The sequence below is a fragment of the Cloeon dipterum genome, chromosome 4 (genome assembly GCF_949628265.1).
Source record: "Cloeon dipterum chromosome 4, ieCloDipt1.1, whole genome shotgun sequence".
NCBI lineage: Eukaryota > Metazoa > Arthropoda > Insecta > Ephemeroptera > Baetidae > Cloeon > Cloeon dipterum.
Genome location: NC_088789.1, coordinates 27,385,494 through 27,398,981, shown reverse-complemented (window position 1 = coordinate 27,398,981; position 13,488 = coordinate 27,385,494). Strand labels below are relative to the sequence as shown.

General features: G+C 40.5%; 2 protein-coding genes across 4 annotated transcripts in view; one reads left to right on the top strand and one right to left on the bottom strand.

Moving 5' to 3' along the window:
• The window catches only part of LOC135943102 (uncharacterized), a 42,723-nt gene extending 33,938 nt beyond the window's left edge, over nucleotides 1-8,785 (top strand). For both annotated transcript variants that reach the window (XM_065489510.1, XM_065489511.1), the window contains 8 exons: nucleotides 4,227-4,458; nucleotides 4,966-5,373; nucleotides 6,427-6,651; nucleotides 6,771-6,935; nucleotides 7,370-7,615; nucleotides 7,750-8,011; nucleotides 8,159-8,317; nucleotides 8,411-8,785. In XM_065489510.1, coding sequence (XP_065345582.1) covers nucleotides 4,255-4,458; nucleotides 4,966-5,373; nucleotides 6,427-6,651; nucleotides 6,771-6,935; nucleotides 7,370-7,615; nucleotides 7,750-8,011; nucleotides 8,159-8,317; nucleotides 8,411-8,523 — 1,782 coding nt within the window. In that variant the 5' untranslated portion in view covers nucleotides 4,227-4,254 and the 3' untranslated portion in view covers nucleotides 8,524-8,785. The remainder of the gene's footprint in view (nucleotides 1-4,226; nucleotides 4,459-4,965; nucleotides 5,374-6,426; nucleotides 6,652-6,770; nucleotides 6,936-7,369; nucleotides 7,616-7,749; nucleotides 8,012-8,158; nucleotides 8,318-8,410) is intronic.
• Nucleotides 8,786-10,112: 1,327 nt separating this feature from the next.
• LOC135941803 (centrosomal and chromosomal factor-like) overlaps nucleotides 10,113-13,488 on the bottom strand; it is a 37,517-nt gene continuing 34,141 nt past the window's right edge. For both annotated transcript variants that reach the window (XM_065487537.1, XM_065487538.1), the window contains exon 3: nucleotides 10,113-12,821. In XM_065487537.1, coding sequence (XP_065343609.1) covers nucleotides 12,307-12,821 — 515 coding nt within the window. In that variant the 3' untranslated portion in view covers nucleotides 10,113-12,306. The remainder of the gene's footprint in view (nucleotides 12,822-13,488) is intronic.

Genomic DNA, 13,488 nt, shown 5'->3' with positions numbered 1-13,488 from the left:
AACTGTGCTCATCGCAATTATGCTCCCAGCCTTCAACTGGTTCCTCCTGAGCATGACTTTATTTTTGGCTCGCACGCCAGCCTTCGCATCGTACTAACTTTCACGTGCTATTTAATTATGCCAATTGTACTGCGACTACTGCGCCGTTTGCGTCTCGTAATGCGATGAGGCATGCTTATTTTTTTAAAAGTGAACTCTTCCTCAAGTGTGTTTTTTTTTTGTTCTGGGGCTCTTGTTGCTTTAAGATGTCAAAAAGGAATGCTAATTCTTTATTATTTACGCACTTTCGTTTTCCTCCGAAAGAAAATATGCAGCCAGCAGGAAACGGCAAATAATGGTCCATCTGGAGGCACGAAATTTCGGAGAACCACGCCAGCCTGCGATTTTATCGCCTGGCTGTCTCTCTATATATATGTATTACACGCGTGAACATTGAATTATCTTTCCTATGTTCAACGTGAAATGATTTAGAGCAGCGTTCTGCCTTTTTGATTAAGTGTTCTAATAAGCACAGGCACATGCTGTTGCAGACACATTTGTTTCTCGTTTCATAAAGAAAAGGTGCACTTCGACTAAAGCCATAACTCAAAATGATCAATTTAAACAGAGCAAGCCAAATGTTTTTTAGTTAGGCCCATATTTTAATAATTACATTCTTTCATTAAATTAAACAACTTCTGGTTGTTTCCAAAGATTTGGTTTAGTATAAAGATTTACAGAACATTTTAAAAAACCTTTCTAACTTTACTTGGAATATACTATCTAAAAATTAGGAATTTTCCCTAAACTTTTGTGTGATTTTTTTTTAAAAATCGGCTCAAAGGTTTGCAAGCTAATCAAGCATTGTAAAATCACGATTTATTCCAACATTTATGGAATTTGTCCTCAGAATTCGCACACCATCGGATAGATCGTGACGAGAGGGTTTAAAATAAGTGAAAAAATTATTGACAAACCGAGAATTTTGGAAAGAACTGAAATTAAACTGTTCCTGGGTCCTGATTTTTTAATTTCACAAACTTTACACTCAAGAAACTACTATGTAAAGCCAACAATGCAAAATATTCTTCATTATATTCCTATCTACTTTAATTCTCAATGAAAAAAATTGTTATACCACGAAAAAACCAGAAAAAATTTATATCTTATCCCTATAATTTGACAATATGAAAATTATGACTTTCGATTTTTATGATACTCACAACGATTTTCTTGCACGTATAAAAGTCATCTACTCATGACCCGCATTATGTGTGTAACAATGAAGATTTAACTTGGCGCGGGTTGAATGGGGGTTGAATAAGCGGCAGCACGCCTTATTACCAAAGCAATTGTTGTTTGGATTAGACCACACAGGCAGGCGGGCCTCTCGACAAGCACCAGGCTATTCACTCTCTTTCGATTTTTATTTCGCGACGCCTTCTCGTGCAGCGTGTGTGTGTGTGTGAGTGTGGCTGTGCGGTGGTTGAAGAAATAAATGGGAAAAATAAACAAATAAACAAGGACTCGCGAGCCGACGAGAAAGAATGAGCAGCAGGCGTCGCTCGTTGAATTGTCATTAGTCATCCTGGGAAATTGTGCTTCATCAGCCCGTCCAACAGCCTAAATGAATTGTTTGCACAAAATAAAATTATTGCTTCTTGCGCTAGAGTTGCCATTTTTTTCGCTGCTCCATCGAGAGCGATAGTGAATTCCTTCTTTTTCGCCTGGTACATACTGAATCCAGCCGTTTTTGTGCAAACACTCATTTCAGGGTTCAGCAATCAGAGGTGCAATGCCTCGCACTGGAGGATTGTTAATTCTAAGCAGGCAGCTTGGAAAGTAATTCATTGCCTCAATGATTCTGAGCAGTCAATTATATTTAATTTCAAAGATTTCAAATCAATTAGCTATGACATTTGAATATTTTATGTTGGTCCTTTCGTAGTGGCTCTTTTTAAGAAACTTTATGATCCATAATTATTTCTGCAGCAATTTTCGGGCAATGAGCAATTGACATTTCACGAAAGGTGTAATAAAGTTTGCTCAGTGCTGGAATTCGTCGAGGCACCTTTGCAAATTTCTAGAAAAGCGGTTGCATCAGTTTTTGCTGCTGGATTTTTGAATGCCAGCCTAATTCAAGGCCTTCTCTCAGACGTGTATCATGTCTCTGGAGAATCGTTACCACGTTTACGGTAATTTCGACGCGCGGGTGCCGAGAGTGTGTGTGTGTGTGTACATTTGCTGCATGTGCTTTGCGGTCTGTGCGCGGAAACCTTGAGATGCGCTGCTCAACGTCGTCAAAATGAAGCAGTCAGCGCACTCTGGTCGCTTCGTCAATTGCCGCCGCGCCGAGTGTTTGAAGGTTTTTGGTTCAATATCACTCGCGCGATGAGAAAAATCGCACCTGCAACGTGCTCCATTCTTCGCGGGTAATTGATAAAAAAGCTAACAAGCGCAATTTGGACGCGCGGGCTCTTTTTGTCGGGTCGGGAAGAAGCGCGCTGCATCCTGTTTTGTCTTCGCAGCTGCAATTCTGAGGGGTGTGAAAATGGCCGTGACGAGAGCGCTTCATCGCGGCAAGGTTTGCCAAAAAAAGAGTGAGTCTTGATTAAGTGCTTAAAATTACACTTCTGATGAAAGTTGGAAACGTGATATGGGATTATTTTTTTGGTTCTTAATAATTTTTGCAAATTTTTAGAAACTCCCTATTTTATTCGTCCTTCACATAAAATTTCCTGGTTATTTTATTTTTATTTTTGCAACGAATTGTTTCTTTACTTTATTAGTAAACACAAGCATTTAAAACACATCAATTAAAGTAGCTCAATGTCATTTTTTGTTTACCAAAACTCTTCTTTTTAGCTTAAAATTATAATAAAAATCATAGAAACACTGAAAGTGACAATTCCATTTAATAATAAGGTTTAATAAATTATATTTTGGTGTGCACGGACGAGGAATCTTTAAAACCCAAGTTGTTTACGAGCAACATCTCCTAATTACAATTAAAGTGCTGTGCGCAAACGAGCCGATTCGGCCTGAATCAATTTCAGAGCAACGCCGGAGACAGGTGCGCTCGCACATTCCGTCGCTAATTGATAGCTCTAGTCGAGTTCTTTCTGTTCCCCAATTCTTTGTGCGGTGAGAAGCGAATAAAAAGTTCTGCTCTGCTTACCATGTCGTCGTGTTTTAGCGGCTTTGTTTTGACTCTAGGCGCCTCTATTCCCTGGCAATGCAGGGCGGAATTAGTAGATAAGCGGGTCGTCGCTGATGCTTTTGCTGTTATTCTTGATCCCGGTGCTCACTCATTTGTCAACCACACAGCTACTTTGTTCCTTTTGCTTATGCCATCAGAATGGAGAGACGTAATAGTGAAATAATAATAAAAATATGTATTTGCATTACTGAATTTAAATTTTAAAAAGACTGCTCTTGTAATTTCATTGAGGATACTCTGATAATTTTAGATATAGCTGTGCATACCAACGAATGTTTTGTGTAAAATAATTATTAAAATATTTAAACAAATGTTTCTGCTTACGATTTTTAAAATTTGTTTAAAGAGGAATGATAGTGCAAAAGCCTGGAAAATGCTTGTTGCCAATGCATGAATTCATCTCTTAGGATTCAGTTAAAGCCTAAATTGACCTAAGAAGAACTGTAATTTTTTGAGAAAATTGGCTGGAAAGTTACCGTGCTTTTCAAATGGTGTAACGGCTGTCTCCTTACTTGAAATCCGATTTAATTTCAAAACCAAGAGTTTCCCCAATAAGTGGCATAAACCGTTGGACAGATCTCGACGAGAGGAATCGGAATATGCCGAAAAATATGTTCAAGCACTGTAAATTTTGGAGAAAATTGGCAAAATTTGAATTTTTACTGAAGGAAGGTCCTTTTTTATTGCTGAACGAATTGTTTATCGATCAATTGTTTATGGCATCCAACAATTTAAATAATTTTCAATTGTTGCCCAATATCATTCCACTTTAAAACCAAGTAATTTAAAAAAATGCGTGATTTTACAGCACAATAGATCTATGAACATAACGTTCATCAGCAGATTTTACAAGCATGCGAGATGGATATGTAGTTAAATTTCGTCATTGTTCAATTTTTAATTTATGGGTTGCCTTTTGTTGAGCCATAAAAAAGCAGCTCTTTTTGAAAGATTGTTCTATCTTTTAAAGCGACACACACAATGATTATTCTCGCGTTGTAATCGGTGTCGTGCGTTTGTGTTGCAGTTAAAATGCAGACGTGACTGAAGGCAAAATGCTGAAGGCGTCGCTGCATCTCATTTTGGTGCTCGCCTGCTGTTGCTCGGCGGCAGCGGCCGACGACGAGGACCCCAGCGTCACCACCACCTCGACGACCATCACGGTGCTCGCCCTCAATCACCGGCCCTCGCCCTTTCTCACCTCCGAGATCAACGCCCTCGCACTCCAGGCCGGCGATGAGCAGGATGCCACTCAGCAGGTCGGTGCCTTTTCAACTCACTCTCGATCCTCTTTTTTTTAATTTGACACTATTGCACCGCGAGCGGAGGCGGCGAGATCCTTTTTGTGCTTGACATTGTTCCTCGCCCCGAGTTAATTTGCGCCGTGGATCGCATTAGCATTTAATTGCCTCGAATTAGAGTCGATTCTTTTGCGTGTGAGCCTTGATTAAAATGCGGCACTATTTCGTGCGCCGTATTTCGTTTCGTAGTTTCATCATCGAGGCAATCAAGTTGTTTTAATTTGCACATGGATTCGCAATTCATTAGAGGTCGAATGAGTTGGGCCTACACTTGGAGGGAAAATTGCATTATTGTTTTGATGACGTGAATTCATAAACATAAATAACACCACTGCACGATTTACAACGCAATATTTATACATATTTAAATACCTATTACCGCTCAAACACCTTTTAGGCCTTTTTAACTCAAATCAATCTGTCCCAGTATGGGTATAATAGGAATAAATTCTCGGTTGCTAACAGGAACGGCTCACATCCCTGCCCCAAAGCTCAAAGGCCCTTCCCCCAAGCCCTGAGAAAAAGCACCGTCCTGGCACGGTGACCAATCTGGGCGTGATCAACCTGGACGAGGAGGTGGTCAAGCAGCTGGCTCAGCGGGGCCCAAGTAACCACAAGTCGGTCGAAGCGACCACCACCGAGGTCACTCTGGTGACCGTGAACCCGCGCCCCACCAAGAGGATCTCGACGGCGGGCGGAAAACGAGCCACTTCGCAGCCCTTTGGAAGCGGCATACTGAGGAACGAGCCTTGGGTGCTTCCCCTGCTGGTGCTGTCGGCCATCGTGCTCTTCACGATGACCACATTCGAGGTTTTCGTCCTCTGCAGGGCCAAGAGTGCCGCCCCGTCCAGGAGACATCTTTTTCTTGGACAGGTAAATTACAGTTCTTTTAAAATTAAAAAGCTTTACAGGCCGACAGTTTAGAATATTTTGCATTTTTGGCTTAAGCAAGTAAGTTTATTGTTTGTGAAATTTAATTCAGGACCAATGAACAGTTAAATTTCAGACTTTGCCAAATTTCTGGAAAAATTAATGATTTTTCGCTTTGATTTTCATCCCTCTCGTCGCGATCTATCCGCGCGAATTTTGAACTAATTCTTCCTAAATTGTGAAATAAGTCGTGATTTTACAATAGGAAGACATGCAACTTCTAGAGCCGATTTTGTGAAAATTTCAATTTTGTTTTAGTCTCTTCCGAATTTCAGATAGCATTTTAAGTAAAGGTGAAATTTTCAAAATTGTTAAACTTTAATTTAATTTGCATTCATAACAGTCAATTTGTACGCGGTGATTAATGTGGTGCGTGTTTTAATTATAGTTTTATGAGGAATTAATTTCGGCATTTTAGGTGAGAGTAGTTGCTAAATGTTCATTGAGAATTCCAACGTTCTATAAATATTTTTTAACACTTTATTTTTAATTTTCTATAGGATCAAAAACTCTTCCAAAACTAATAAAACGTATCATTGCCAATTGCAACCTCTCACATGATGGATTATTTGCTCTTCAGTTACCTAAAATTGTATGAGAGGCATTTTTAAAGAATTTTTATAACATTTTTGGGTTTAAATATTAAATCTATTCTACTAGAAAAAATATTGAGAGGAAATTTCACTCTATTGTTATATAATTCACAAAAGATAGTTTAGTAAAAACTACCAATGGTTATAAGGTTAATATAGAAAAAAGGTTAAATAATAGTAAAGTAACTAATTTATAATTTAAAATGGTTAAAAACCGTTCAGATTCAGATTCAATTTTATTTTTGTTTAAGTCGATATTTACATTTGTGACTTATTAAAAACGTTATTATTTTTGTTGAGGATTTTTGTCAATTAATGAGAAGCCCTTATTCTTTAAGCTGTGTCAATAATGAAACATTAAAATGTGAATCAACTGGATAACCATTCTGATTGTGATCGTCAGATGCTGCTGCTCGGCGTGTTCATGTGTGTGCTGCTGGCAGCCCTGCAGGCGCTGACCCCAAGTTTCGTGACCTGTGCCATGACGCGGCTCGGGGTCGGGCTGGCCTACGCGATCGTGTTCGCCACCCTGCTCGTGAAGAGCGTCTTCCTTATCAGCCTGAACGGCGGCGTGTACCTGCCGGCCCCTTATCAGGCGCTGCTGCTGCTCTTTGCCGTGCTCATTCAGGTCTGCATTCCGTTCTCACCCTCCGCACCTGCGCCGCCTGCGATAAGCCAACAGACAATATTTGCGCGCGGCTTGTGTTTCAATGAATTTTTATCACGCGTGTATACGTGTCCTTTCAGGTGGCGGTCGGTTCTCAGTGGCTGCTCAACGCACCCCCGAGGGTCTTCTCGCCGGACGAAGTGCCAATTACCAAGCCAACCCTGGCGACCCCACGCGGAAACAGCGTCGGCTCGCGCATCAGCACCCACCAGGTTATCACGGCCAGCGACGTGACACCGGTCAAGGTGAGCCTGATCTCATGAGATTTTCAAAGGCATGTAATTGAGGCAATGGAAAAATTTGCTCAGACGTGTAAATGGTGTAGAATAATTAATTTATTTTCGTTGTTGTTAAAAATATTGGTTAAGAGCTTGAGAGAGAGAGCCATAATTAAATTAATTCGATTTAGACACAGGTTTTGCAGCCTTGCATTTATTTTGAACCAAAATAAATTTATTATTTTACACCATTTTGCAGTTGCCATTAGTCAAAGGATTAATTTAAGTTAAATTTCTTTTAAGGGAGACACTGTAAAATTAATTTGTCCAACTCCATACCAAAATTTACTCACTCTCTTTGTCTGAAAATTTAATTGCCTATTTGAAAATGAATGTTTTAGAGACATTAAAATTATTTGGGAAATTTCTTTGATTGAATAAAGAAAAATGCAACATTTCAGGGATCTCCTTCTCCTCTACCTGAGCCGTACGGCGTGCCATTGTGCGCCACAGCATACGAGGACAGTTTAGCGTCGCTCATCTACGTCGTCTTCTTGATGGGCTTTGTCGGGATTCTGGCGGCAAAGTCCAGGGGAATCCGCGAGAACTACAGAGAGTCGACGTACATAGGGCTGTCCATCGCTTGCTGTGCACCACTGTGGCTAGGATGGGCCCTCGCTGGGTTAGCATTGGCACCTAGGCACCAGGTGAAAAAAGAATTAGAAAGGGACCAAAGAATGCAAAGAAAGCAAAGAAAGCTTTAAAGGAAATTCTCTCTATTTAAGATTTCTACTAATTCAACCTTCATGCTTCCTTAAACTAATGAAATCCACCGTTGCAGGATGCGTCAATTGGTTTCGGCCTTTTGGCAACCGGCGTGGTGGTGTTTTCGCTAATGTTCCTTCCACGAGGCCGTCAACTGGCCGCAATGGGTCGCGACGGCAGGTACGCGGAGGACGGCGGCGAGGAACGCTTCAGCTCATTGAGCCCGTCGGCCATGGCGGGCTACTCGCCTTCGTTTTTCCACTTCAAGCCAGCTCCAGCACACACGGTTCTCACCTCCAAGAACGGTGCCGCTTACTATCCACCTCATTTGATGGGAGGTGAGTCGAAAAGAAAATTACATTCACTCAATTCACACCTGCAAAGCGAAAGTTTGTTTCAATCAAGTTCACACAAGCAATTTGTACATAAATTATTTTCACTGTTATGCGCACGGTTTATGTAAATCACACAAACAATGCACGCAGACCGAGTTGCCCTGGTGCCAGCACCCCCTTTGCCACAGAAAAAGCAACCGCCCGCTCCAGCACCTATGCAGATGATGCCCGTCGCACCCCCAAGCTACCCTCGACTCTTGCACTACTACCCTTACCTTGTGTACCCACCCAGGTATCACCCAGGACCAGGTAAACACCGCTAAATTAAAATATATATCTCACGGTCAAGAATGGAAATAATTTTTTCAGTGCCAGTATTTATGAGAATTAAATTATTTTCAGGACTTTACATGAAGCCAGACGATGGAAACATGTACACAACCCTGGAGCCTACGCTTTCCAGCAATCCAAACGTGTTCTTCCAACGGAATGGACACTCGGGGATGCTCTACTGATATAAGCAACCTTTCTCCTGGACTCTTGAAAAAGTGCTTGCGGCTCAAAGTGACTCAATTTAGTGGATCAAGTGTTTTTACTTTAAGTGCCAGTTTGCAAGTAACTTAAAATGTCAAGGAGTTTGTCTACTATGTAAGTGAAAAATTGGCATTAGTAGATGTACGCGTAGAAAACTGAAACTAATTTTAAATCTGGCTGACTGAAGTGTGGAAAAATCAAAAAGTGAAATTGTATTGAAAATAAAGGCAGGATTTAAACGAATTCAAACTGCGGTGTAAAGTTTCTGTCCCCACTTGAGCATGTTTACTATTTAACGAATGCAAATTCAAGTCGTTAGGAAGGAGATGCAAAACTTGGTGACCTCTCTGCGGCCTAGAACTCCAACGCGATGCCTCAGTTTATGGATGGAGCCTGAAATAAACATGAAATTAGACAAAGACGTACAATCCTCTTGCATTTTTAAAAAAAATTACCACATAAAAAGGAATGATACTGCAAAAGCCTGGAAAATGCTTGTTGCCAATGCATGAACGCATCCCTTAGGATTCAGTTAAAGTCAAAATTGACCTAAGAAGCACTGTCATTTTTTAGAGAAAATTAACGTGCTTTTCAAATGGTAATGGCTGTCTCCTTACTTGAAATCCGATTTAATTTCAAAACCAAGAGTTTCCCAAATGAGTGGCATACACCGTTGAACAGATCTCGACGAGAGGAATCGGAATATGCCAAGAAAATATGTTCGAGCACTGTAAATTTTGGAGAAAATTAGCAAAATTTGAATTTTTATTGTAGGAATGTCCTTTTTTATTATTGCAAATTGTTTATCGATCAATTACTTATGGCATCCAACAATTTTATTCAAATAATTATAAATTGTTGCCCTCTATCATTCCACTTTAAATTTAATTTTTCAACTAATTTAAAACTAATGTTAAACAAAACGCGAATTTCCTTGTTGCAAGAAAAGGGCAAAAATAAATTTTACAAAGAAAATTTGGGTGTTTGTTGAGCGATGCGTTTGTATAATTTTACCGTGACCAGGACAAAATAATTGCTGATATAATATTTTGATATTCAAAGTGAAGCAAGATAAATTGGGGTAGACTTATTCCATCAGAGTCAGCTTCAATCTTCATCTAGGTGGATCACGTCAGGAGCAGATTCGACGCCCACCGCAACGTTCTGAAGATTGATTGCAAGTCAGCTGCCGTCGGTCTAGGTTGCCAATAACACAGCCCATACAAAATCAATGAGGTGTCCTTCACGCAGAATTGCAGAAAAGTTGCACAGCGTGTAGGATGCGGATGAAACGCTTTTCGTTATTGCTTCAGGAGGCTGCGCACGATGGAAGATTTATTGGAAATGTGAATTCTTTGTATTATTTCGCTGCCAGCCGAGCTGATTGTGAGACGCTGCTGCATGACGGCCAGCCCAAGGCTGCCGGGCGAATCCTAAAAAAAGGTTTCCATGAGTGATTCATCACTTAGAAGTTGTGCAATGACGTACCTTGCTTGCTATTCAACTCGTTTTTTTCATCAGGATTTCAACCATCAAAGGGTTTTTTATTTGATTGAATTGAAAAGCAGTGTTTTTCGTTTTGGCTGTGTTTCGTTTATTTATTCATTAAATTATTTTTGTTATTGATGTAACATTCCCTCTAAAACACTTTATCACAGATACTTTGAAATGAAAAACAAAGTTTGAATGAAAGATTTGAATGAATGAGTGAATCAAACAATCAGCATTTTCAGTATTACATTATTTTGGGGATATGTGGTAACAACACACGCTTATTTTACTCACTCAGGCAAATTACAAATCTGCGTCAGTCTAACTGCAGACCTAGCTATGGTTCTCTTTTGCAACTGAATCCCTATTTTGCTCATATGGAATGGTCTCAAGTCTTTATAGCCACTGTGCACATCGATTGTTGATATAGTAATGAAGACTGAGTGTTCTTTTGAATTTTTCCCTCATCGCCCCATCTTCACCTTCTCTCTCATTTTATGTTGAGTGCGGAGACACAACGAAAAGCGTAATCGATATTTACACATCTATGTATGTAGCAGTAGTACACATATCAATGTATTTTTGCTTGTTTAATAGAGCCCCATAATGCTATATCGAACGAAAGGAACTATTCTTACATATGCGATATTATTCATAATAACCACGAAAATAATCTAAAACTTAATTCTCGTGATTACGCATTTGGATAAATGAATTGATCAGTTTTTAATCGCCACTTTCATGGGAGCTATTTTAACAGAAATCAAAACAGTAACCATACTCATAAATTGAATAAATTCACATTGTTACAAACATTTATCATTTTTTCTCGCGGGCTTTCTCGCTTTTTTGTGATTTTTTTTCTTTCTCTTTTGGGAGACGAATCCAATCTTTTCTCACGTTAATGTGAATATTGTTTTACTACATTGTAATCAGCCATTGATGTCTTAAGTCTATCATCGTACTTAAAGCTAAATTTCACTTCTTCTTTTTATACACATCTGCAAAACAACGCATGTTTCACCCTTTTACAAATCGGTGACAAAATACATGATCAGTATGCGTAAGTGTGAACAACTTACAAGGAGTGAAGTTCAAATATGTATGACGTTGATGAGACTCGAAGCACAATGAAAGATCGCGGGTATCGTGAATTACACTTTACGAACAAACACGGCGTCCTGATTACAAAAATGACTGACTGACTTGCTTGAGTAAAAGAAACACTACGCGGAGCAGATAAATTTAAAATAATAAATATCTCGGTGCGTGAAATGTAAACGAGTAAATTTTTAAATAAATATAAAATTTCATCAAGCTCGTCACTTGGAAATGCTAAAGCAAAATTCCAATCAAATTGGGTTTAGACTGGGCTGGAGCTCTGTGTAACTTGGAAATGCTTGCAGGTAACTGTCTAAGCAAAATTTTTGATCTTTAAAATAGAAAAATTTGCAGAAAATGAGACAAACACTGCAAGCACTAATCACTGAATGAGCTCCAGCTGGAAAACATATCGAGACTGGCAAAATTGGACACCAGTGAAAAGGATCTTTTTTACTTTGGATGGCCAGCTGATTATAGTAAAGCATAAATGCTTCGGTTGAGCTGACAAAGTTCAATTTTTTAGAAAAGCAACACCCAAAACTAAAAACAATGATAATATGACCAGAAAAAAATATTGAAACAGTTACATCAAAAATTAAATATCCAACACAGCGACGAAAAGAAAAAAAAACAATAAGATATTTTTGAATTTTTTACATGAAATTCAATAACTAATTCTATAAATTTCGACCCAATTTACGACAAATCATCTTTACCTCTCAGGAGAGGGACTAAATCGATGGTTTAAAAATTTCAAACCCAAGCTACTCAATTTACGAGTAAAACTTAAGCTAAAGATTGGTGTATAACATTAAGATATACACCATCACCACTTTTGGTAGTGAGAAGAGGGGAAGGAAAAAAATTCAGATTGATAGTCCAAACTGAATAAATTTAAAATTTAATGTCCTATGAAAATAGCATCATCGTGCTTCAAATAATACCAACAGAACTTTGCCGCAGCACAGCAACCGAATTTTTCACACTGCCAACCAAAGCCGCCGATCCATTATTATTATTATTAGTCTGAAGACAAAAAAAAAACAAATAAAGTGTGTTTGTGTGTGCTCAAGTCGCACCACTGACATGGAAGAGACTCATCACGTAAAGAGTTCGCGGGCTCGTGTCGACTCGTATACACTACAACACGCGGGAATGGCACAGGGGCGCTACACCTGGAACAGCCGCAGCATGTTCTCGTTGTTCCACAGCATTCGGTCCTCGGCGCGGCAGTAGTAGTTGTTCCACTGGCTCGAGTCTTGGCACACCTTGCACACGCCGCAGTCTTTGCTGTTGTTGTTATTGATGTTGTTGAGGCACACGGGCGGCCACGCGGGCGTCGTCTCCACGTACTGGCCGCACTGGCCGCTCGTCGGCCACACCGGCGTGCTAACCCGACTGCGCTTCGCCCCGGAGCTGCGGGACCACGCCCGCCGCCCCGAGGCCGCCGGCTCGGGCTCGCAGGCGGCCAGCGGCCAGTAGGTCTGCTGCACGGGCGCCGGCCGGCACGAGCGACAGGCCACGGCCGTCACGCCCACGGCCGGCTGCTGCCGTCCCGGCACCGAGGATGAGGGACAGCCGCACGACTGGTGCGGCTGCGACGGGATCTGCGTCTTCCCGGGGGCCACACCCACCTTGGGCAAAGGTGGCAGGTGATCCGCTCCACAGGCGGCCGCAAGCAGCTCTGCAACAAAAATATCGGAAATGAGATAAGAATGGGCCACACAATTCTAAGCATTTTTGTAAAAGAGTCCATTGTGTTTTTTGGGACAAAAACCTTATATTATCTGATCGAATCCAGCACTTAGCGATTTTCACATTATGCTATACGGCAAATAAGAATACAAAACGCTGATGCCGATGCTGCGATCGGGCGCACTTCCAAGAAGCTCATCTGCGGCTGCGAGGAATTTCATTATTTTTATTCCATCTCTCTTTCTCCAATGAAAAAGCCCTTTGTTTAATTTTGATATCATAAGTATAAATAAATCTGCCTTCTTCCGCGAGCAGCAGAGACGCGGTATTAAAAAGTCTCGGAGAGGCAGCAGCAGCAGCCTCTCAAACTTTAATTAGTTCCTCCGAGGGGAATTTTATTACAAGACACGACAATATAAACGAGCGTAAAAACAAAAGAGTGAGAGAGACCAAATGGGCGCTCGCCCTCTCTCATCCGATGAAATCAGCCCATTTCCAATCTCGTGATACTTTTCCTTCTCACGACTATGCTTTTATTCTATGTAGATGTTCGAGGCAATCGGAGGAAAGCGGTCGAATCAGCAAATTAGCTTTAAAGAGCAGAAGTGGAGTAAGAGGATTTGCAGAATAATGCAGACCAGGCAGATCGAGAATTG